Source organism: Anser anser (genome assembly GCF_964211835.1).
Source record: "Anser anser genome assembly, chromosome: 8".
Lineage (NCBI taxonomy): Eukaryota > Metazoa > Chordata > Aves > Anseriformes > Anatidae > Anser > Anser anser.
The window spans coordinates 29,474,478-29,491,265 of NC_139728.1; the positions used below are offsets into that span (position 1 = coordinate 29,474,478).

At 39.5% G+C, this 16,788-nt stretch overlaps 1 protein-coding gene across 13 annotated transcripts in view; it reads left to right on the plus strand.

Annotated features, from left to right (window-relative positions):
* The window catches only part of PATJ (PATJ crumbs cell polarity complex component), a 150,461-nt gene that overhangs the window by 103,176 nt on the left and 30,497 nt on the right, over positions 1-16,788 (plus strand). For all 13 annotated transcript variants that reach the window (XM_083846090.1, XM_083846091.1, XM_083846089.1 and 10 more), the window contains 5 exons: positions 4,499-4,571; positions 7,984-8,076; positions 12,529-12,600; positions 13,088-13,205; positions 13,781-13,914. In XM_083846090.1, the coding sequence (XP_083702216.1) occupies positions 4,499-4,571; positions 7,984-8,076; positions 12,529-12,600; positions 13,088-13,205; positions 13,781-13,914 (490 nt within the window). The remainder of the gene's footprint in view (positions 1-4,498; positions 4,572-7,983; positions 8,077-12,528; positions 12,601-13,087; positions 13,206-13,780; positions 13,915-16,788) is intronic.

The following is a 16,788-nucleotide window of genomic DNA, read 5'->3' on the forward strand; positions in this document are numbered from 1 at the left end:
CGTAGTTTGGTCTCTTTCAAACCTTTCATCACCTAACCTGCCATTAAAATGAGGAGTTACTCACTTAAAATAGCAGTGTGCATTTGGATCTCACCTAGCTAAGAGTAGATGGAGAGGAAATGGAGAATAAGACTGCTCTTGTTTCTAGTAGGAGAGATCTTTTCAAGATGATGCACAATAGAAAGGCCTTGCCTTGACCTATCTGAAGGAAACACTCGGCGTGTCTTTTCAGCATTCAACTCTCCTGCAGCTCGTCTTCTCCCAAGGAGTTTCTGGATGAAAACAAAGATGAGAAAATACGAGATCCTGGACTGATATCATTTTTCTTTGAACAAGTAGGATGTGAACAGTCTAGGTGTTCAATCGCCTGCAGGAGTTCGTGCACCCAGCTGCTACAGCCAGTGGGAGTCCTAAGGCTACGGGGCAAACAGCATTCACTCGCTTGCTCTCCAGATCTCTTCCAACTAAGGTGTCATGCAACTGTGTACAAGTTACTGATTTTTGCCCTGATCCTTGGAATTCTTTATGCTCCCGAAGACCATCGCCAACCCCCTACAGAGCTTTTGTGAAGTGATCGTTTTAGTGTTGACAAACTCTATAGTTGCAGGTGGATTGGCAAGAGGTTCACCTCCCTTCATTGAGATATCTAGAAGTCACCTGAACCTCTGTGGTAAGTGAGCAGTTGTCAGGAACCTGTGGAGAGGAATTGAGTTCTTCCCAGCCTACATCAGGTCATTCAGTGCTTGGATGATTGCACTTCTGAGTGGGTCTGGGTTTGGAATAGTCCTGTTTTGTCACTGACTATAGGGGAGGTTTGGACATGAGATGCTCAGCTTTAGACAGGTGATGAATCTCATTCAGCATGCCCACCGAGTATTTCCTTAGTATTAGGTGACAGTGAGCTATACTATCACAAGTCTGGGAGACGTACGAGTAGTCACAACGGAAAAGAGCAGATGTCCTTGGATGAAGGCAGGGAACCTGAATACAAAAATTACAGATATGAGACATGGCTGAGCAAATAAAGAAACCTGCGTTTCAGCCTGTAGCTTCTGGTTACCATCTTTAGAAAGATAACTGTCTGCAATGCTTCACAGACCACTCCATCCGTGTGTGACATTCCTCCGAAGTGCCAGAGACAGCTTCTGATAAGTGCAGCGCAGCGTCCAGAGCAGCTGTGGAGCCGCACAGCGCCAGCTTCCCTTCAGGCTTGCCTTCAGCTGTGTGGAATGAATCGTCCCTAAAGGGATGATAAACCTAAAGGTTTATATTTGCATATTGATCTCTTTAGGTTTTTTATGTGCCACATGTTTATGGTAGTTAACCATTAGTCAATAATGACATCATTTGTCTTTGCTTAAGCCCCAACATCTCCCCCTTCACCAGAGGTGCAGATGTTGGAGCAAAACTTCCCAAGTTCTGCTCGTCAGACGGTGAGGAAGGATGGGGAGTGTCCAGGGGTCTATTTAGACTAGCAAGGAAGAAAAATGTAGTGAAATATGGCGATTTAATCAAATAAATTTGAAAGCGTATAAGCTTTGCTAAACTTTAAAGGGTCTTTGCCACTTATGCATTGTTTGATCTTGCTTCCCGTGACCTCTTGCAATGAGGACAACTTGTTTCGTCGGTGCTGAGCGACGCTGGTGCAAGCAGTCGGCACTTAACGTCCAACCAGATCCAATTCTGGTTTTCACTCAAACTCATCCGTAGGGGTTAGAAGCAATAAAAGTATTTGCGGGAGGAGTGAGGAATTCCTTTCCCGCTCAGTTTCTGTGTAGCTGATGAGATACAAACAGCTCTCTGGTACGCAGGCTCGGCAAGGAGGCGTCTTCCACAAACCCGGGTGGCGCTGGAGCGAGAGCAGTGGCTGTTTATCCTTCCTGCAGATAACAGAGGGGGAGCGATGGAGCCTCCCTGCCCTACGAATTGCGTCGTGCATGGCTTTGACCCTGCGAGTACGAAGCCGTGTCTTGACTGCGAGGGGCTCAGACATGTTAACCCCGAGCAATCTCGAGTGCTGGTAACTGAGAACAGCTTTCTCGGAGGTGGTTCTGTAGCAGCTATTGGCAAATAAATTGGATGTTCATTTGCAGTTACCGTAATTTGAATATGATGTTCAGGCTTCTAAGCTGTCTGCTCCAGCATCAAAAGAAAATGATTGCTCCTTTTAGTTGTAAATAAATTCATGTTTTAGTTGAGGACACTTATGGAAGTGGAGAGCAGAAAGAGCAATTTATTATTAGATCTGACACTTTAAAATATGTTCCCTCTTTGATTCTGCTTTGAAGCATTCTCTTTTGAAGCAGCATTAAAGTATTTAAATATGTACGAGCCCTAGCAGGGGGAGATTACAAGTTGAGACATTTCTTAACCTTGTTTTTATTATTATTACTATTGCTTTTTTTTCAGGAGAATAACTGTAAGGCGTTTTGTTACTGCTTGGAATAAAATTGCCCATCCATTTAAAAATGCATAAAAATGTTATCCCAGTGATGGGAGGAAAAAACCACAAACCTTTTTGTGTGTATATACTAAAGAGAAACTGATTTGTATAATTAATTACACCCCCCCCCCCCCCCCCCCTTTGTAATGCAGTTCATGAAGCTTGTGTCTAGCACTTCTTGGAATGGTATTTCTTACAAAGGTTTATACATCACTTATTATTTCCAAGTTTGCTCCTAATTGCAAGGTACGCAGCCTGCATTGTAAGCTACACAAGGGTTGGTTTTCACCCTGTTTGTGCTTCATGCAAAACACTGTCTGACTATGGTCAAGCCAAAATTGCTAGGTTTCACAGACACCTTACATTTGGTGATTTATTTGTATAGGTTAGAACAGCAATGTGATCAAATTGGTATCTCATGAAGATAAGAGGAGGAAAAATGTCCTTGTCTAATGTGCTTTATAAAGCAAACTTGAAAATTGGGAAACGATTATAAAATTCAAGTTCTTGGTTCTGTGCATTCCTCGGATTTCTTTCTGTCTTGGCCCTTCGTGCGCGTTTCTGTGTAACAGGGCACTCTGGTTCTGCTCGTAGCAGGGCTTCTTGCTTGTAGCAGGGCTTCTTGCTCTTGCAAAGCTTCAAGCAGGGCCAGGCGGAGAGGCTGGGAGCGAGCACAAAGATGAGTGGCATAGAACCAGTTCCTTGGAATTGTATGGCTGTTTGGTTGAAGATAAGTAAATGAGTTCACCAACGTTTGCCTGTAGGATTTGTCATGTCAAAAGCATGTGACTGAATTTCCCACATGCTGCTCAGCTGAGAGCTGTTGATTTATGGTGTTGTCTTTCAGCAATCAAAATGTACCGGCTTTTAACTCTTAAGAGATAAAATGAGACTTTTTTACAGGCATTTCTATGAAGTGCTTCTAAGCACGTACTGGTTGAATATTTTACTCTAGAGGTTAGAGGGAAAAGTTGTGCTTGCGTTACGTTAACCTGGAAGATGGGACCAGAAATCAAACCCTGAAGATGCACTGCCTGGAAAGTCATAACTCGAGATGAAAGGCATTGTATCTGCAGAGCACCAGGATTACTGATTCCTCCTGTCTTGTTTTGGCAAGCAGTCTGTGTGGTGTTACTGAATCTTTGGCAAAATAGCGTTTGCATCATGCTCCTGACTTCTGTGTTCTGTGAGAGGCGTTCAACCCAAAGATAAAAAGGCGTGCTAGAAAAGTTTTTGAAGCAAACTTTGGAGTCTTTTTTATTTTTAATATGCCTCATATTTGCCTTTAAAAATATGTATCACTGAAGTCATATTTTACTTGATTCAATTTTACAGAGGCTAAAAAAATGCAGAGCTAATTTCAAGAGCCAAATGATTTAAAAGACATTTGAGGAAAAACATCAGTAATGCAGAATGCTCTTTAATAAGAAAGGCTTTTGAAAGTTAGAGTAATCGATTGTCGACTTAAGAATGAGTTTTAAAGAGGACAGAATAAAACATGCCATACATGATAAGCATCTTTGGAAAAATAATGCACTTGTGCATAGAGGGAATCAGTGTTCATCTTTTTTTTTTCTCCTGCTTTTTCTAAAATTTCATCCAAGTTTTTATATTGAATTTTGTACAAAAGACCACTGCAAATGTGGACAAAAAAGCAATCTATTTCATCAAAAGCAGGTTTCATAGTTCAGCAATGTGAATGTTAGACAAGTCTAAATAAGCAGTTAACAAGTATAGACATTATTAGAAGAGGCTAACAAAGTATTAACACATCTATTGATGTGTAGAGGCCATAAACTCCAACTGCATCCTCTGATAATCCACATTAAATTAGATTTCCAAAGTATGTAATGTCAAAATCTCCCAGATGAAACTACTGCGGTCCCAGGAAGGGATGTAATCCACTAGCAGAAAGCACAAGCAAAGATGAAGTGCTTTTCTAAGCTCTGACTTCTGATAAGAAGCAATTCTTTTGCCAGTAATAATATTTTCCTAACGGACAGAAGTTGGGTCATTGTGGTTAACTGTGTAATACATTGTTTGTTTGTTTTGCAGAAATGAAGATGCCGTCAATCAGATGGCTGTTACTCCTTTCCCATTGCCTTCCAGTTCCCACTCTTCTATTGAGGTAAGGTTTGTGGGTTGTTGGTTTCTTGGTTTTGCTTTTAATTTGGGGTTGCTAGATTAGACTAATCATCATTAGCAGTTCGTTATAAATTCAAGCACCTTCTGTAATGCAACTCTGAATCATGAAATGCATTGGGTAGGAGTTTGACCTGATAGTTGTATTTCACTGTCACTTTTCTTTGTTCTCATCCTCACTGAAAGGGCTGGCATGGCATTAATGACAGAGATTAAACAGGTTACTGCTGTACAGGAGAAAAAGTCTCTGCATGCAAACTTTGCTGTCTCCTATCCTGTGCCTTTTTCAACAGGTTAGAGTCGTCATGGTCTTTTGCCTGGAATGTGGATATCCTCCTAGCGAAAATAAACATTTTTCAGAGAAAAGCTCACTCCCTCTGAGTTTCACTTCCCCCAGAATATTGTTTGCATGTCTAAAAATGAAGTAGGGGTGCCAGCAACTAGCAGTGGTAAGGAGGTCGCTGTATATGTGGCTCCATGACAAGAGCATCTTGAGGCAATCCCAGCTTCACCGAGAGCCTTGGCCACATCTCCATCCTGTGTTACCCCAGCATGGGTATCGCGTGTTCCTGCTCATTTTTTTCTGTAGGAGCAGATGAGAGCTGGTTGGGCGAGGAGCTCTTGTACATGGTGTTGTAACATGCAATCTAATGCAAAACCTTCCTTAGTAACGTTACCAGTGTTCTTTACTCTGCTTGCTGTCTCAGCCCCAGTGTAGGCTGATTGCTCTCTTGTGCACCGTGAGTCCCCACGGTGTCACCACACTGGTAGCATTTTGACGTCTCAATACAGCGTAACTACATTTTCTAGATAAAGCACATGGTTAGCCTTGCTGTTGCTTCTTAATTCTATTTCTATTTGAGCTAGTAAAGCAAAAGACGTTTTATAATTTATTTGGGGTTTGGTCTTGCCTTGAACAGACGAATTCAGGTGCATTAAACTTGTGATATTTCAGCAGGCATCGCTGTTATCCTGCAGCACTGGGCCACCCTGGTTAGTGCTGGATGCATTTCCTGCCCACACGCTTGCTATTTCTGTTGGATTATATTGCCACTGCTGGCTGCTTCCGTCCAGGCCTAGCTCTGGTCAAGAGTTGTTGCACTGTGCTGGGTGAGAGCTGCTTGGTTTTTGTTTGGATCTGAGTCACCTGGGGGCAGTGCTTTGGCTTTTCTTTTTCTCCCCCATCAAAGCAGCATGCTCCAGGTGCAGCTCAGGGATTGCAAATTACAATTAACAGAGCCCAAGTTCATTCTATTTTTGTTGGCTCTTTAATACCTGCATTTGTTCCCAGCTTTGTTTAATATTTGTGTCTTTGGGTCATACTAAGCTTTGTTTAGTCACATTTTGGTCTGTGGTCAAATGACCGTAACTAGACTCCACCAGCACGTGGAAACCAAAAAGCTCGGTCTCATGTGCGACGTTCGCCTTTCAAGGTAGATGCTCTGAGTTGAGAGTTGAGTTTCATGCTGTACTGGCAAGCTCGTATTATTTGCATTGTGTCTGGTTTTAGAAGTAAATGCTGGGTTTTACTTCTAGTCTAGTACCTTTTTATTCCATAACATAAATGTAACCAAAAGATGTTGTATAGAACTTGACATTGCTTTCCTTTGTCAGCTATTTGTGTGCTTAAAAAAAAAAAGACTGTGCTTTATATCTTGAAATACCAAATAAATATTTAACATTGTGATTCATATACTGTACATGAATCTTGTCAGATCGTATTAAACAGCCTAGCTAAAGTAACAGAATATCAGGGAGCCATAGTTACCATATGCTATTGTGTTAATCTTCATCTTATCTTTCTCTCTTCATCAAGGCATTTTAATACAGAACATGACAAACAGTAAATATGCCTTAAAACAAGGTCTTGCTTCATTGCATGGAGTTGCAAGGCAGGATAAGGTTACATTGTGGTGTAATGTTGCAGGCATACCACCAAAAACAGAGTAACAATTCGTTGTGCTAAAAGATCCGTTTCAAAAATGTTTCATCAATCAGAAAGCCACCCCACCGTAACCTGTTTAGTTGGGGGAGCGACACTTTCTGCTGCGGTCCTGAACAGAGTAAGCCTTGTAAGGACAGGGGTGGTTTACTCCTCATGCAGTGGTCGAGACATTTGCATAATTGCAGTTGTGCACTATAAGGTAAAATGTCTCATGACAGTTCAGCAATAATTTTTCTTCGGAAGATCTTAAAAATTGATTTGTTGTATGTAGTTTATCTTGCATTGGAAGAGAGAGCAGCTCCAAAGTTGGATCAAAGGCTTGAGTGTATTTGAACTACTTTAAGATAAAGTAAATCAAAATAATAGATCAAAAATATCAGATTCAGGACCTGGTCAGTTTTTAAAAGGGAAGGAAAATTACCACCTGACATTTTGCATGTGGCTAAATTAGTGATAATTTAAACTTTAAATTCTATCTCAATCTTTTCATGAAAAGATGCCATTTCTTCTCTATCTAAACTTTATTATTGGTACGGGAAAGATATTTTTTCTTGCAAATACATGCTTCTTATTATATAGAGAAAATAGCAGAAAGTCCTGATCAGAAAAGCTTTTCTACCTAGTATGGTGCTATTTTATGTTCTAAAGGCCATTTTTGTTTGGAATCCTCTTCAGAAAGAGAGAAACTTGTTATACCTTGGGTGCAGTGTAGGCGTGCGGCACAGGTTCAAAGCCAGAGTTCATGTAGGAGGTGGTTCTGGAGCACATCTTGGTGAAGATGCTGATGTCTTTTGGTCCACTAACTTCAATAATTCGTTCTCCATTAGTTGTCTTTGAATGCTATTTGCAGTATTTGTGCCGTAATATGCAGAAGAAACTGAGTCCTGAGGTCCCATTTGCAGTTGAGGTTGGAGGCTGTGCTCCAGTGCTGGCTTCAGCCTGCAGAGCTTGGTGGCCACACGCTCTGTCTAGAGGAGCTTTGGCTTTGGCGATTCCTCCGGGGCAGAGCCCTCAGTCCCACTGGTACCAACCCGCTTGGACTGCACGAAGGGAAACTTAGATTCCTTTTTAATGCATTGAGCATGTGTGAAACTCATCCCCTCTGCAGAAGTCTGGCGGGGGTCCCTTAATCCAAACTCAGTGGTTTTCACACTCGATGTGGTTTGGTCTGGCTTTGAAAATTGACCCAGATCTGCTCCTAGGTGCTACCTCATGGTATTGGACCACCTCCTGGTACTTGGGGATGGCTGGAGACTGAGGTCTGTCTTTCAAAACTTGTATCGCTTATTTGTCTCCTGACAGTAGGATGCTTTAATTGTGGATCTTTTTACTTTTTCATGCTGCTACTTGTTTAGAAAAACAAAAGAAAAGGTAAAATTGTCTATTTTTTTTCTTTAGCTGTTATGGGGAATCATAAATCTGTTTAAAAACTGTTATCAATCCTTTCTACCAGGATCATGGTGGCACCGAAACTGCAAGCAGTGAAGAAGACCCAAGTCTGGATGTTGTCATGAAAAGCCTGACTGATGAGGAATGCAATAAAGCTGTAAGTGAATACTTACACCATTGCTTAGTAACAATCACAGCTTAGAAAATGCCAGCTCATTGGCTTGATTTGCTTTTTACCTGTGTTTCAGTTGGTGTATTACAGCATACTTTTGTTGAATAATATCCAGAGCATGTAAGAGCAGAATCCAACTTCCTGCTTTACGTACATAAGTTCTCTTCACGTATTTTCATGAATTAAGACCTCGGTATAATTAGTAAAAATACTGAGTTTAAGTGTTTTTATGTAGCATTTTGTCTCTCTCTTGATTGCTTTCTCAGTTAGGCGGATTCAGTTTCTACTCTTGCTATCCATGTATGACAAACTTCAGAAAAAAGCATGGTCTGTAAATCATTTTCTTCTTTATATTCATAGCTTCATAAATTCTAAGGCCAAAATGACTATTATCATAATCTAGTCTTGCCTCCTGAATAACATAGCTATAGAGTTACTTTCAGTAATTTCTACATCAAGCCCATAACTTCTGGTTTAATGTGTTACTGTCAGTATGCACTGTAATAAATACTGAACTTCTCGTTGATACAAATAGGGTTTTTGTTGTTTAGTATGTCAGGATCGTGCGTTATCAGAAATCAAAGTCCTTCAGGGTTCAGCTTTAATCTCTTTTTTTGGACTCTGTATTAAAAGTTTGAAATGGAAAACTACTAAACATGCCGAAGAGTGACTAACCTAGAGGTACATAAAATTTGCTGAGACAATCTTTTTGCCCAACAGTCCACTCTTTTTTCAAGGAGTGCATTCACTGAGATTTGCTGTGTGCGCAGTTTGTGTGCAGGCCTTCACAAAGGAAATCTGATACTTGTTTTCCCAATTTCTTCTTCCTGCTCCATCATGTTTTTTTCCAAATATGAGTTGAATATATATGATGTCCTGCAACTAGTAAATACTTAATGAGCCCATGAACTGTAAGAGTTAGGAGGTAGTACATGGTATTCGAGCATCAGAATTAACCAAACATGTAAAATGGATTTGTGTTCCTAATGGGTTACAAAGAAGTTTAATTATTTGAGTTCATATTCGTTTGCCTTGTTCAGAGTTCTCCCTTGATGGGCTGGAACATAAATGTATCAAGGGTTTTCTTGTATTTGTTTACGGGTGTTACTCACTTTTTCTTATTGCTGCTCTTGCTCAACTTGGCAAAAAAAAAAAAAAAAGATGGGTTACAAAGTAATGAGAACAACTGCACAAAAGTGGATAAAAAGATACAAAATATGTTGTAAAGAATGAACTTGGTATAGGATATGTGCTGTGTAGTTTTTTGGAAGCTAATAGAGGGAGCATGAATTTAATGCAAAAAATAAAAATGGGAAGAAGAAATGCAGCAATCCAAGATAGGCACGGAGGGAAGATGCCCCTGGGACAACAGAGGACAAAATATATTGGCAGCGTCTTTTCAAATGTGATGAATCAAGAAAGAAGTGAACAGTTGAGCCAAATGGTAGCAGTTTCAGTATTTTAGACTGAAAGATAAAAATAAAATGAAAAAGTGTTGATGGTAAGAGTGGTCCTATATAAGACAGCAGAAAAGTAAGAGAAGACAAAGGGATATGTTTGTGGAGAGCATCAGCAGAGTACTTTATTTATTTTTTTGTTTTGACTCCCTGTACCAGCTTATCTTTCCACTTAAATTTATCATATAACAGCAACCAGCTGCTACAATTTGCCATTTATCTTTGGAATTCAAAACACAGTGTCCAGCAGGCCCATAGTATTATCCCTGCCGAGGTGCAGACGGGAGGCAACCTGTCCCAGCTCTGTGGCGGTACCAGGAGGCAGTGAATGCATCAGTCCTCTGGCTGCTGCATTGCCCTGCCCCTATTCAGTGGCTATTCACTTAGAGGGATCTTCCTGATTTTTTTTCCGTTAGATAAATAACTACTGAAAAGTTAAGTACTAGGAGGTGGAATTAGAAAAGTATTTGAATGCCTCCAGATCCAACTGCTCAGTTCCTTGTGGCCTCAGTTGGGCCAGCCCTCAAAATGGAGGCACAAACGGATGAAAAATGCTAGAGACTAGCTTCAGAATTTCAGATAGTGCTTTCGATCAAGATTTTAAAGTTACATGGCAAATATTTTTAAGAATGGTATCTTATTTTTGTAAATGCTGCTATTATTTGGTTGTAATCAGTCCCTTCAGTGGATATGGGTCATACTGGCATTAAGGCTTCGACACTGCAGTCCAACATACAGCAGCTCGTTATTTTGAGGAGAAGAGATTTCTGTTGCAATCTTTTAGTGACCGAGGCAAAAGAAAATAATGCTTTATTTTCCACAGTGTGTTGCTACCAGAGCCTAACATTAGTTCACCATTGTTACTGAATTTCTCAGGCATATGTCAGGAGAAATCAGGAATGTGAAAGTCAACATGTAAGATCAAGTTCACTGAGTAAATAAAAAGTATGTGCTTATCAGCAGATCTTTTGCAAGTGCATACAGCTCAAAGCACAGACAGGACGGCTCACCAAATGACAGCAGAAATAAAAAATTCAAGTCACTTTGTGTTGCTGATAAATTTGTCAGTCTCTCCCGAGATACTTTTTGTTGTCACTTCATCACTTTAAAAAGTAGAAAGTTGTATAATGGACATCATTGTAGACTCGGATGATAAGACGGGGAAAGAAAACAACTTTATTTCTGGACTGGAGCCAACGGAAGTGTTAGGCAAAGTCGGCACGCTCATTAGCTGCCACGCTGAGATGTCCTGATGGCAGGTGGTGGTTTTCTGAGGATGGTTGCTGTCCTGGCCTCTACAAGGTGTTGCTGGAAAAGAATTGATAGTTGGGGGCTTTGGGGGAGACTCAACACTTTTAACTTTACAGAGGTGAAAATGGCTTGAAGAGTCATTGAATGTGCTCTGAAACACCTCGCATCATTAATGTCCTGGTAGTGTATGTGTCGTTTGCTGTCCTGTAGGTAGATACTTAATAATTATAGTGTTCTTGTTAATAATAATAAATACTTAAACTGATGTTAGGTGAGAATGGATTCACTTTGCCTACAAGATTTGAACTTGGATCAATGATCTGTCTTTAATACAAACAGAAAAGATGTCCTTGAATTATTGGCAAAGAGGAGGAGCTTCACAAAAATGCTTCTGGATGTGCTTGGGGGAATTGAATTAAATTAAGCCAGTTGGGTCACAGGCCTATGACAAAAGCTGAGTGCACAATTCAGCGTTTGAGGGGCTGCAAAACCTTCTCATTTTATCAAGACACCTCCATCATAGAAAGGATTAAAGGGCTTTAAAGGTGATGTACAACGCTTACTTGATGTGCAGGTTGAAGTTTTAGGCACATATCAGAATGAAAAAGGAAAGTATGGCATTTTTTATTGCTCATCAAAACACTCTCTCATAAGGTGACAAAGCAATCTTCCTGCTTCTCCCCTGACACTTCTGATAATATAATGAGATCACTTTATCTTATTTTCTTGTTATCCGTTTGGATAATAGTTATAATTGTATGCTTAGAGCAAGAAAAAAATGCAGAAAAAAAGCCTGTGGGGCTTGGCATGTTTCAGTGTAATAAAACTTCAGGAAACAAGGCCAGTATTTTCAAGCCTGGTTACCTAAATTTTGATTTATGTTTTCTTTTGTATGAATTGTCATCTTAATTAGACGTTCTTCTGAGGTGCAGAATATCTCTGTCTTTTGAAGCTGGTAATCAGCTTTTTTGAAAATTTGGCTGTTTATCATTTTTTTTTTAAATGAAGTAAGATAACTAAATCTTATGCTGTGATCAAAGTGGCCTAAGTTTGGTATAGAGGTTAAAAAAAAAAAAGAAAAAAAGAAAGACACTAACTATCTGGAGGCAGTTGTAGGAGAAAAATATTCTTTAGTGCATTGTAAAGGTATGGAAAGAAATTAGGATACAAGTGAAGCCCGTGATTGAAGTGCCATTGTTTGAGATGCTTATAATGAGGCTGGGCGATGCATTTTAAGCAGTTACTTGAAGTGCAGGCAGCACGCTCAGTGCTGCTGAGGGCTACCACGAAAGGTGTGTCAGAAGATAGACATGTGAGTACCTGTCTGTTTCCACATAGTATGGGAATTGCTGTCCTGGTCACCCTGGAGAATGGCCTTCCATCTTCTTTATCACTTCATATTTTTAGGAGCTATATAAACGATACGTAATAGTCTCCTCCCCGAAAATCTCTTCCTTAAATTGTATGCTTTTAGTAATTCCTGGTAATTTCTGTATTCATACTAATTTTTAGTAATTCTAAGTTCTGTTCTAAGTAACTCTCAGTTTTTCTCTAAGTAACTCTAAGTAATTCTAAGTTTTGGAATTCAACTTCGTGTGCTAGAAGTGTACTTGTATGATGAAATGTCACTGTGTTTAACCAGACCAGTAATTTCTGGTTTTGGAGGATATTTTATTAAAGCTAGTATAACATTTTCAATACACCTCGCTTTCTTTTTTTGACCTTTTAGAATGTGAAATGTAAAGCTGACAAACCAATGTTGGTGGATCAGTCGGAAGCGGAGGAGCAGCTCCCAGAAAATGTTTGTGTATTTTTGTTGACCATTAAGGGGGTTGTATTTAGTTGAAGGTTGTGTGATTTATGGGGGAGAGGGGCTAACTGGAGAAATACTAAAATAATTTTCTTGGGGGTAAACTTCAAAAATTACTTCTCTTTAAGTATATCAAAATAGTCCTACAGGCTAATGTCAAGGATGTTCTTTGCTCTTTAAAAGAAAAAAATGTTGTTTGGCATGAGAGGCACCACTGACAAAAGGTGAAGTTCTGTTCCTACTTCCTACGCATGATTGCTGGAAGCACAGTTATTCAGACTTCTGATTTGCTATTTATTTTCAAAGTGAATGTTTTCAGTTCATCACCTATGCTTCTTACATGTTTCCCTTCTGTTGACTTAGTAGATATAGTAGGGTGCACTAATTGACAACTAATGCTGATTGACAACTAATGCATAATATGCATTTCTGTGCTCAATAACTGATCTGTTTTGCTTCTGCTGTGCTTCAATTTTAGGTTCTCAACCAGATCAAGCAATCTAAATCTTCAACAAAAGTACCCGTCAACTTGCAGGAGATACCCCTGGTGTCAGCACCTACTTATCTTCCTCCAGACACAGAAGTCACCAGCCGCAGTATGAACCAGTTTCTATTTTTTCAACATTATTGTGTGAATTAAGCACCCTAATCCAGGATATTTTTTGTGTGTGTGGATAACTTTTGCTGAGATTTTTTACTTTGAGCATCCAATGTACTATTTTAATTTATTTTATAAAATGTTTGTACTTTTCTCTCATTTTTATAATTTTTGAGAGCCTGAAGATGTCTTTGCATGCTTCTCATGACTTTTGTGTACAGAGGGCTTTTGCTCCTCTTTTTAATTAAAATAAAGACAGAAGTAAAGGCAATCTGGGACATGACCTTATCTACCCTGAATGGAATACACATTGCCATCGTGATCTGAATTGTATAGGTTGTATCTGAATTCAGTGTCCTACCAGACATTTATTCTGAATATTTACTCCTAGAGCTTTGGACATGGTCCAATTTAGAGATTTCAGAAGTGACTCAGAGTAATTGTCAACTTTGGTTTAGATTTGTAAAGATGAAGAGCAAAATAAGAGAGCTTAATTAGTTACTCTCATATGATTCCTTTTTTTTTTTCTCATGTGATGGTGTGACTTATTTCTTTCCTTATCCACATTCTTAGGTGTCTTTCCACCTCTGTTGCCTGTGGATCCAGCAACATGTCCTATTGTTCCTGGGCAGGAGATGACTATAGAGATATCTAAGGGTCGGTCAGGGCTTGGACTCAGCATTGTCGGAGGGAAAGATACTCCCCTGGTGAGCTTCTTTTAAACTAATATATTAATGTCTCTGATAAAGAATAAGAGGTAAAGAAACTAATTATGCCACTAGTCTGTTACTACCCTACTGCGTTGGTCAGTATGGGGAGGAGAAACCAGAAACCACAATCTTCAATAACACTTGGATAATTTTGCCTTGTATCACGTCAGTCATTTTCTGTTGCATTTAAATTGAAAGGTCTGTGTTTCAGAAGTGCTTTCTGCTATGGTCAGAGTTTACAAATATATGTTATGTTTTTAACGAGTGTGAATTCAGAGTTTCATGCAGGTAAGTTACCAGAATGATTAGACTAAAAGAGAGTGTCACAGAGGTAGAACTACTTCAGCAAGGTTACACCTACATCTTCAGAATATAAATGTTTAGTAGATATTTAAACAAAATGTGATACATCTCCCATCCAGCTTAACAGAGGTAAATCAAAGGCAATCTTTTATTGTTTTCTGTGTCTTTTAGTTTAATCTGCCCTTGGCTATGTTGTTTAAACAAAAATTATTTTCAGCTACCTTAAAATATATCAGTTCAAGTGTAAACTCAGCAAGTTAGTTATGCTAACGCCATTTCTACCTCTGCTGTTGCTGTTTCCACTCCTCTCTACATTTAAGAGATGCTGTATTACAGTATAAGAGAATGTCAGCTTATTTTTTAAATGTCAACTTCAGTTCTTTCAGTAAACTAGTCTGTTGCAGAGGTGACTTTACTGCATTCTCCTGAATCCACTGCAGCAGAGAGATGTAAGACAACAGAGCCTGCTCTGTTACGTGCAATTGTTCTGTTCCCAAAAATATCATGGTTGTTCATCATTAAACAATAAAGTGCTGTGAGTGTCAGCAGCCAGAGATTTTAAACAGTTGCAATGTAGCAATCTTTTTCCAGACCAAGAAAAAAAGTGGAAGTAATAAGGTGGTTTTATTTTGCAAAGCACAGGCTGTATCTTTTACAGCATTAAAGCTGAAATTGGAAAAGGTTCAGCTTTCTATCCCACTTATCCAAGTCTCTGGATGTGTGGAGTTTGGATGAATTGCTCTGTTTCACATGGAGATAGATCTGAGTTATGCCAAAGGTTAAATCAGCCTGTATGGTTTTCACTATGTCCAGCCATGCACTGGTTTGTGTCTAGTCCTTTTTTTTTTTCCTAGCTTCTCAGTGTTGAGTAAATTCAAATAGGAATTTCAGTATTAGTCATCTCTCTGCTTTTTCATTTAACTGGAACTTGGAAATAATACATGGCAGTCTGTCAGACACAATCTGGTACATGTCTTTCATGAGATTTTCATATAAATAAATGAAAATTATAAATATCTACTTTACGGAGCAGATGAGAAAAACGCAGAGGATTTTGTTCTTTAAACTGAGTAAATGGTTTTGGTTAAGTATTGTACTTTCATTACTTTATTCATTAAAGTGTCTTTGTAGGAGTTTATGATCTATGCAGTTGATTGCAGTAACCGTGAAATTCATGGAGGGAGGCAGGTCTGATTTCCAACATTTCTAATCCGTGCATTTTGGACCTACCAAAATGAGTCCCTGTTTCTTGTCATATTTCTTAATCTGCTCATTCAAAGGCAAGCAATGTTATTTCATAGGAAACAAGTTACATTTGTGAGACCACAGTCTAATCTAATAATTCACCATATGCAGAGACCCTCTCTGGGATTCTCCATAACTTGCTTATCCAACCAAAACAGTGCATGCACGCTGTTCTCCTTACAGCAGGTAGCCAGTGAAGTGTCTTCAGCTGGTAGGATCAACATCAGTCTGTCTTGTAGTAGTGATCTCCCTCAAATTATTCCCAAATTATTTTGATGCTTTTTTTCACCATGAAGGCAAAAAGAAAAAAAAAATGAAAGAAAAAAGCCCTTCAGTAAAGATCTGAAATAGTTTACATAACAGAATGAGGACAAGTGAAAGAAGATGCTACTCAGGACTGTAAGAAAATGCCTGTCTTTTGGGGGTTTCTTGGACTAGAGAAGAAATAAAATACCTATATACCTGGAGCAGAGTGATATATTTTTTCTTACTCTCCATGATTTTTTTTTTAACTATGATATAGATGGACATATTTCAAAAAAGGCTGACTTACAGCTTCACTGCTTATGCATGTATTATGCTCAGATGCCACCGAAGTTTATCACTTCCAAAGGTCTGGTCATGTGGCAGAAGTTGAGTATCCATGAGCCACTGTTTTCTGCAGTGCAGTGAAGTTATATTAATTAAGGTGTAATTAATCATTATTAATTAATTCAATACTAAGCTGTGATTGGTTTCAGCAGTTTTGTGTTTGTTTTTCTGAGATGTTTTTTGTTTCTTTTTAAAGCTGTTTTTGAAATGGGAGTTGTCAAATCCAGGTCAGAGGAATGGGAATAGAACCACTCATAGCTTATTTCTGCAGACATGAAATAGGGATTTACTGCCTTCCATGCTCATACAGTTGAGGTAGCACGCACAGACCACAGAGGTGAGATGCTGTGATGAGACCATGGAAATGTGTTCCCCCGGAGACAGAAGTCAGAACAGGAGCAACTCCATGGCTTGGTGCCTGTGTGTGCCACATGGCTGCAGAAACTTGTTCTTCTGCCTGGTTGTCCTGTGAGAAAACAGGACACTCACACCTGCGTCTTTGTCCTTTCCTACTGTGCTATGTATTTCATACCTGCAGAGGTGTGCAAGTGGCTGCTAAAAGCGAAGGCCCTGAACCCCAGTCCCTAGTAGCTCAGAAGTCATTTATCAGCCCTGGGGCCGGAGGGAGGCTGTGGTAATAAAATGCACTTCATCTAAAAATGCTAAGCTGGCTGCTGGTAGTCAACGCTGATACACAGCAGCAGTTTGCATGTGATGGGAAGGCTCGCTTCT